Source organism: Anarrhichthys ocellatus, unplaced genomic scaffold, assembly GCF_004355925.1.
Source record: "Anarrhichthys ocellatus isolate YVR2014 unplaced genomic scaffold, GSC_Weel_1.0 scaffold205, whole genome shotgun sequence".
Classification (NCBI taxonomy): Eukaryota; Metazoa; Chordata; class Actinopteri; order Perciformes; family Anarhichadidae; genus Anarrhichthys; species Anarrhichthys ocellatus.
Window position 1 is genome coordinate 176377 of NW_022280235.1, and position 7358 is coordinate 183734.

Here is a 7358-nt window from a genome sequence, read left to right on the forward strand (position 1 = left end):
ACTATTTCATAACATTTGGAAAAGACAAGGATAAAATAAACAATTGTTGGATTGGGAGAATAGATCTAAGTGACCATGCACCTACAGTATATGTGTACGTGCGTATATGTGTACGTGTGTATATGTGTACGTGTGTATAGATGTATACGTATGTATGTGTATACGTATGTGTATGTATGTATATGTATACGTATGTATGTGTATACGTATGTGTATGTATATATGTATATGTATACGTATCTACTGTATGTGTATACGTATGTATATGTATATGTGTACTATGTATACGTATGTGTATGTATACGTATGTATATGTGTATGTGTACATGTATACGTATATGTATGTGTATATGTATATGTATACGTATGTATATGTGTATACGTATGTATATGTGTATACATGTGTATATGTGTATATGTATGTACATATATGTGTATATGTATATGTGTGTATATGTGCATACGTATGTATATGTGTATATGTATACGTATGTATACGTATGTATATGTGTATGAGTATGTGTATACGTATGTATATATGTATACGTATGTATATGTGTATATGTATATGTGTATATGTATGTACATATACTGTATGTGTATATGTATACGTGTGTATATGTGCATACGTATGTATATGTGTATATGTATACGTATGTATACGTATGTGTATGAGTATGTGTATACGTCTGTATATGTGTATACGTATGTATATGTGTATACGTGTGTATATGTGTATACGTGTGTATATATATACACGTATGTATACGTATACATATGTATATGTATATACATATATGTGTATATGTGTATATGTATACTATGTATACGTATGTATACGTATGTATGTGTATACGTATATGTGTGTATATACGTGTGTATATGTGTATATGTATGTATACGTATACATATGTATATGTGTATACGTATGTATATATGTATGTATATGTGTATACGTATACGTGTGTATATGTATACATATGTGTATACGTATATGTGTGTATATATGTATGTATATGTGTATACGTATACGTGTGTATATGTATACGCGTGTATATGTATGTATATGTGTATATGTATACGTATGTATATGTGTATATGTATACGTATTTATATGTATATATGTATACGTATGTATATGTGTGTATACGTATGTATATGTGTACGTGTGTATATGTATACGTATTTATGTGTATATGTATACGTATGTATATGTGTGTATACGTATGTATATGTGTACGTGTGTATATGTATACGTATTTATGTGTATATGTATACGTATGTATATGTGTGTATACGTGTGTATACTATTGCGACTGAACTCCTTCCTTTCCTCACCCACCTCATCAACACATCTGTTGTTTCAGGATGCTTTCCCACAGCTTTCAAGACTGCCAGAGTCACCCCCCTTCTGAAGAAACCATCACTTGACCCCTCTGATGTCAAGAACTTCAGACATCGGTTACACGCTCCTGCAGATTCCTGCTCTACAACATCAGGAGGATTCGCCCCTTCCTCACTGATGACACAGCGCAGGTGCTCATCCAGGCTCTTGTCATCTCCCGCCTGGACTACTGCAACTCACTTGTTATGACTTTGAGCGTCATAATATAGGATCATATATGCTGTGGTCGTCCCTGCCTGAGGGTGGTGCTGTGTATTGTGACCGTTTTCTTTGTATCCTGTAAATGGCAGGTGATTGGACTGGGGACTCATGAGGCGGGACATAAGAAGGCACCTGTGGAGGCCGGCCGGCTCTCTCTCTTCTCCCCGTTCTCCCAACCAGACCGTGCTGCACAGCAACAGGGATCGCTGTAATACGGATCGGGGCGACCGCTGATCACATACTATAACTAACAGTCCATGTAGCGGTAGGGGTGAGCCGTTCTGTTGTTTACGTTTGTTTTCTCCTGTTTTGGGTAGGGAGTTAGGTAAAAGCGTCTGCTAAATGACTGTAATGTAATGTAATGAATGATGACCTAATATGAACTGTGCTCATATTAAGTGAGATGTCAAAAGAACGAATAGATGATTTTCTGAACGTTTTCAGAAATATGTAAAAATCTATTAAGAAAATAAAAACAAATATAAATACATTTGTAAAATGAATTGAAATTACATGAAAACCTTTGATTATCTAAAATAATGACAAAACTCAAAATACGCTTTACTTACAAAGAAAAATATAAAAATATGTGTACACAAATATTGTGTATAATATAACTTTAAAGTTTCCCTAAAAAGGAGATCCTAGAATCTTGACAGAGTTAAAAGGTAATAATATAAAGAAAAATTAAAAAAAGATAACAAACATGCTACAAATGTATTTATGTAACATGTATAGCATGTTAGGTGGAGGTGAGGCTCATGAATCCTTCATTCATGGTTGTGAGGAAGACAAAGTCTCACAGCTTGACAACTAAATCTTACATGTGGAACAACGGAACAGTTACCATTGATGTGAAAACTTGAGACAACACTGGTTTTAAAAAAATGTAACTGATGATGCTCTAAATCTATTATAGAAATTCCAGTAAACTGTATTTGTAGTTTAATACATTTTTGAAAAGATTCTTCCACTTTAAGCCCTTTTGCTTTACAGCACTGGTTAAGTTCATTCAATCACAAAATATATGTTCATTCAATCACAAAATATATGTTCATTCAATCACAAAATGATGTTCATTCAATCACAAAATGATGTTCATTCAATCACACAATACATCACTGGTTATGTTCATTCAAGGACAGGCATCACGGGGAATTAACTTACATACAAAACATATTTAACATACATAAATGGTGCGAAATGCATTCTGGGATATTTGTCTATCCCGACTACAGACGAGTCACCTCCGATGCATCCCCGGTAAAACTGATGACATTTCACAAGTCCAGGAGAACACAAGTACAGACAAAAACGCATCTTGAGAAAGGCCAAGTTAACTAGCTAACCAGCCAGCTCTAGAGATTTCTGTGTACTTGTACACTTTACTTGCAGTAACAAGATACCAACACGTAGTATGAAGATACCAACACGTAGTATGAAGATACCAACACGTAGTATGAAGATACCAACACGTAGTATGAAGATACCAACACGTAATATGAAGATACCAACACGTAGTATGAAGATATCAACACTTATATGAAGATACCAACACGTAGTATGAAGATACCAACACGTAGTATGAAGATACCAACACTTATATGAAGATACCAACACGTAGTATGAAGATACCAACACGTAGTATGAAGATACCAACACGTAGTATGAAGATACCAACACGTAGTATAAAGATACCAACACTTATATGAAGATACCAACACGTAGTATGAAGATACCAACACGTATATGAAGATACTAACGCGTAATATGAAGATACCAACACATAGTATGAAGATACTAACACGTAGTATGAAGATACTAACACGTATATGAAGATACCAACACGTAGTATGAAGATACTAAGTAGTATGAAGATACTAACACGTATATGAAGATACTAACACGTATATGAAGATACTAACACGTAATATGAAGATACCAACATGTAGTATGAAGATACTAACACTTATATGAAGATACTAACGCGTAATATGAAGATACCAACACGTAGTATGAAGATACCAACACTTATATGAAGATACTAACGCGTAGTATGAAGATACCAACACGTAGTATGAAGATACCAACACTTATATGAAGATACTAACACGTAATATGAAGATACCAACACGTAGTATGAAGATACTAACACGTAGTATGAAGATACTAAGTAGTATGAAGATACTAACATGTAGTATGAAGATACTAACATGTAATATGAAGATACCAACACGTAGTATGAAGAGACTAACACGTAGTATGAAGATACTAACATGTAGTATGAAGATACTAACATGTAATATGAAGATACCAACACGTAGTATGAAGATACTAACACGTAATATGAAGATACTAACACCACTTTGAAAGTGAAGCTCATTTTAATAACTTTATATAATCTGTAATAATATATCATGATTTATGTGTTTATTAATAATCTGAATCTGGTAACTAAAGTAAAACTATAAAATAAATGAAGAGCAGTAAAAAGTACAATATTTACCTCTGAGATGTAAAGATGCTAAGCTAACGAGCAGCTCACTGATCAAAATGTCGTCTCCGGTTTGTTTCATCTGAATAAAAGCTGAAGAGTAAAAACATTTTGTCGAGGGTTATATGTACCGCAGTATTTCTACACGCTCAGCTGTACAGTTACATTCAAAAATATAATTTAAAATGTTTAAAATACAGTTAAAGTTAATTCATTTAACATCAAGAATGTTCTGTACATTTCATCATGTGTTTATCTGATGTGAGTCCCGATGTTTTTTACTGTCACTTTAAAGATGAAGGTCTTTTATCAATGATCACTTGAGTCAGCGTCTTGCAGACTAAAAAGTGAGAGAAGTAAATGTGAAGTTGTGAAGGAGTGAGACCTCTGTAACCGCTGCTCATCTCTGCATCGGGACGAAACACGTGGCAGCCTGTCGGAGCGAGAGGTGCATTGTGGGTAATGTAGGCGACGGGTTTTAACCAGGAAGAAGAACGTTTCTCTAATTCTTTTAGTTCCAGGAGTCACATGATGACTACAAACATGTTTATGATGTCAAAGCTCATTTGCATATTAACACCAGGTGTACACTGAGGGTCCTGTGACCAGCAGTCTCTCTCTCTCTATCTCTCTCTCTCTCTCTCTCTCTCTCCCTGTTGGCTCTTTGCTCGGACGCCCACTCTGTCTACATGACCTCCGTGTTCAGCTTCTTCTTCTCTGGTTCGACTACGTTCAGGAAGCTGATGTGACACTCCGACTCGTCCTGCGGCGCTCGCCGGCCGCTCTGCTGTGATGATGATGATGACGATGTCAGCGGCCAGAAAGGGGCGTGGCCTCGGGCCCTGCAGTGACCGTGCAGCACAAGGGCGGCGGTCAGTGCCACCGCGCCCAGCGTCAGGCCCGCCAGCACCAGCAGGATGACGAGCTGGACCTCCGACAGGCTGGCGGCACGGCGCTCGCTCACCGTCACTTTGAACGTCCTGTCGCCATGTCGACTGCCGTTCAAGGTGACGGTCCTCTCGTTCTGACCCCCGGTGGTCAGGCGAGGTACGACCCCTCCTCCTCCCCCCTCCCACCCCAGCATCGTCCAGCCGGGCTCGCGGCCCCTCGGCTCCGTCTCGCAGGTGGCCCCAGTGTAACCGGGCCGGCAGACGCAGTGGAAGCCTGCGGCGCGGTCCAGGCAGCGGCCGGCGTTGAGGCACGGCCAGCTGGCACAGTCATCCAGGTTGACGGTGCAGAAACGGCCGGTGAAGCCGGCGGGGCAGAGGCACGAGAAGCGGTTGACGCCGTCCAGGCAGGTGGCGCCGTTGGCACACGGTCGTCGACGGCAGTCGTCCACATCGGTCTCACAGCGCCGACCCGTGAAGCCGGCCAGGCAGCGACACGCCAGGTCCACCGCAAAGCCATCAGCGTCCTCACAGAGGCCGCCATTTTTACATGGAGACCTGGAGACAAAACACACGAAGAAGAAGAAGAGAAGAAAAAGAAGAAGAAGAAGAAGAAGAGACAAGCGTGAACACCAGGTGCTCAGTTCACAGAACCACATCCATCATCATCAGGGACATGAGGACATGTTAATGACGTAGTAGCTACCTAGCAGCTACTAGCTACTAAGCAGTAGCTGCTAGGTGGTAGCTACTAGATACTAGCTACTAACTACTAGATACTAGCTATTAACTACTAGATACTAGCTACTAGGTAGTAGCTGCTAGGTAGTAGCTACTAGATACTAGCTACTAGGTAGTAGCTGCTAGGTAGTAGCTACTAGATACTAGCTACTAACTACTAGATACTAGCTACTAACTACTAACTACTAGATACTAGGTAGTAGCTGCTAGGTAGTAGCTACTAGATACTAGCTACTAGGTAGTAGCTGCTAGCTCGCAGACATTTAGTAGCTAGCTAGCAGCTACTAGCTATCGCTAAATAATTGGTTCTTGGTTTTAATCAGTTATTGTTAATAGTTGAACCTGTCCTGTGACAGTGACAGTAAATATAAATGTTGTTTGTAGTCGTCACTTCATCTCAGATATTAAATCAGACTTTATTCAGATGAACTAAATGTTTACTTTTAGGGATTCAAACTAAAAAACAGCTTTTTAGAGCAAACAGAAGGATCATCCAGGTGGTCTACAGGGAGACCTGCACAGACCTCCTCAGGTGACAGGGTCCGGTCTTCAGCTGACAGTCTCTGCCGTGGAAGCCGTGGGCACACAGACAGGTGTACTCAGCGTTGTCCTCCATCACACAGGTCGCTCCGTTCTGACACGGCGGCTGCTCCGAGCACACCGACAGGTCTGAAACAAGGAGACGGGGACACGTCAGACCGGATCCCAACAGGGACCCCAAAAACCAAACCAGAAGAAGTGAGAGTCCAGACCTTTGTCACAGAAGCGGCCCCCCCAGCCCGGCTCACAGCTGCACTGCCACGGCTGCTGACAGGATCCATGAAGACAGCCGGGCGTCGGCACGCAGCGCTCGCACCGCTCGCCGTCCCAACCAGGGTCACACCTGGAGACACAGAGAGACAGAGACCTCATTCACCGGGTCCTCATCCGGGTCTCTATTCGGGTCTCTACCCGGGTCTACCACCAGCTGGACCAGAAACCCTCTAGAGGAAGGATCCGGATCAGATGTGGAGCCAGCTAGCTAGTAGCTAGTCTCTGAGTCCTTGGGTCTCTACTCAAAAGACCAGGACCAGAGCTGAGGGCTAGACCTTTAGGCTCCCTCTGAACCACAACAGTCCGCTACAGCAGTGCTGACGCCCAACAGAGGGGGGACTCCGGGTCAGTTGTCCCAGGTCCTGGTTCGAGAAGAGGCAGGGGGGGGCCTTTAGAGATCATCTAGTCCTGGGCATCAACAAGACACCCAGAAACTAGACCTCCATCAAACTCACTTCCAACCAGACATCACATGTTAAAGCTGCATTCTCTCTAGTGTCCACCAGGGGGCGACTCCTCTGGTTGTATAGAAGTCTCTGAGAAAATGACTCTACTTCTCTCTTGATTTATTACCTCAGTAAACATTGTAAACATGAGTTTATGGTCTCAATCTCTAGTTTCAAGTCTTCTTCAATACAGCATGATGTTCATTTAGTACATTATGGTCCATTTAGAGTCAAACCATAAAGCAGGGTATGCTTTAGGGCGGAGCTACATGGTGATTGACAGGTGTCTAATAGACCATAAAGCAGGGTATGCTTTAGGGCGGAGCTACACGGTGATTGACAGGTCTCTAATAGACCACAAAGCAGGGTAT

General features: G+C 41.3%; 1 protein-coding gene across 2 annotated transcripts in view; it reads right to left on the reverse strand.

Moving 5' to 3' along the window:
- Positions 1–4055: 4055 nt before the first annotated feature.
- The window catches only part of dlk2 (delta-like 2 homolog (Drosophila)), a 7703-nt gene continuing 4400 nt past the window's right edge, over positions 4056–7358 (reverse strand). The window contains exons 4-6 of one of the 2 annotated variants that reach the window (XM_031878833.1): positions 6517–6611; positions 6253–6397; positions 4056–5545 (exon numbers count right to left, since the gene is read on the reverse strand). In XM_031878833.1, coding sequence (XP_031734693.1) covers positions 4786–5545; positions 6253–6397; positions 6517–6611 — 1000 coding nt within the window. In that variant the 3' untranslated portion in view covers positions 4056–4785. Of the gene's footprint in view, positions 5546–6252; positions 6398–6480; positions 6612–7358 lie in introns of both variants that reach the window. The other variant, XM_031878832.1, reaches the window with a different exon arrangement.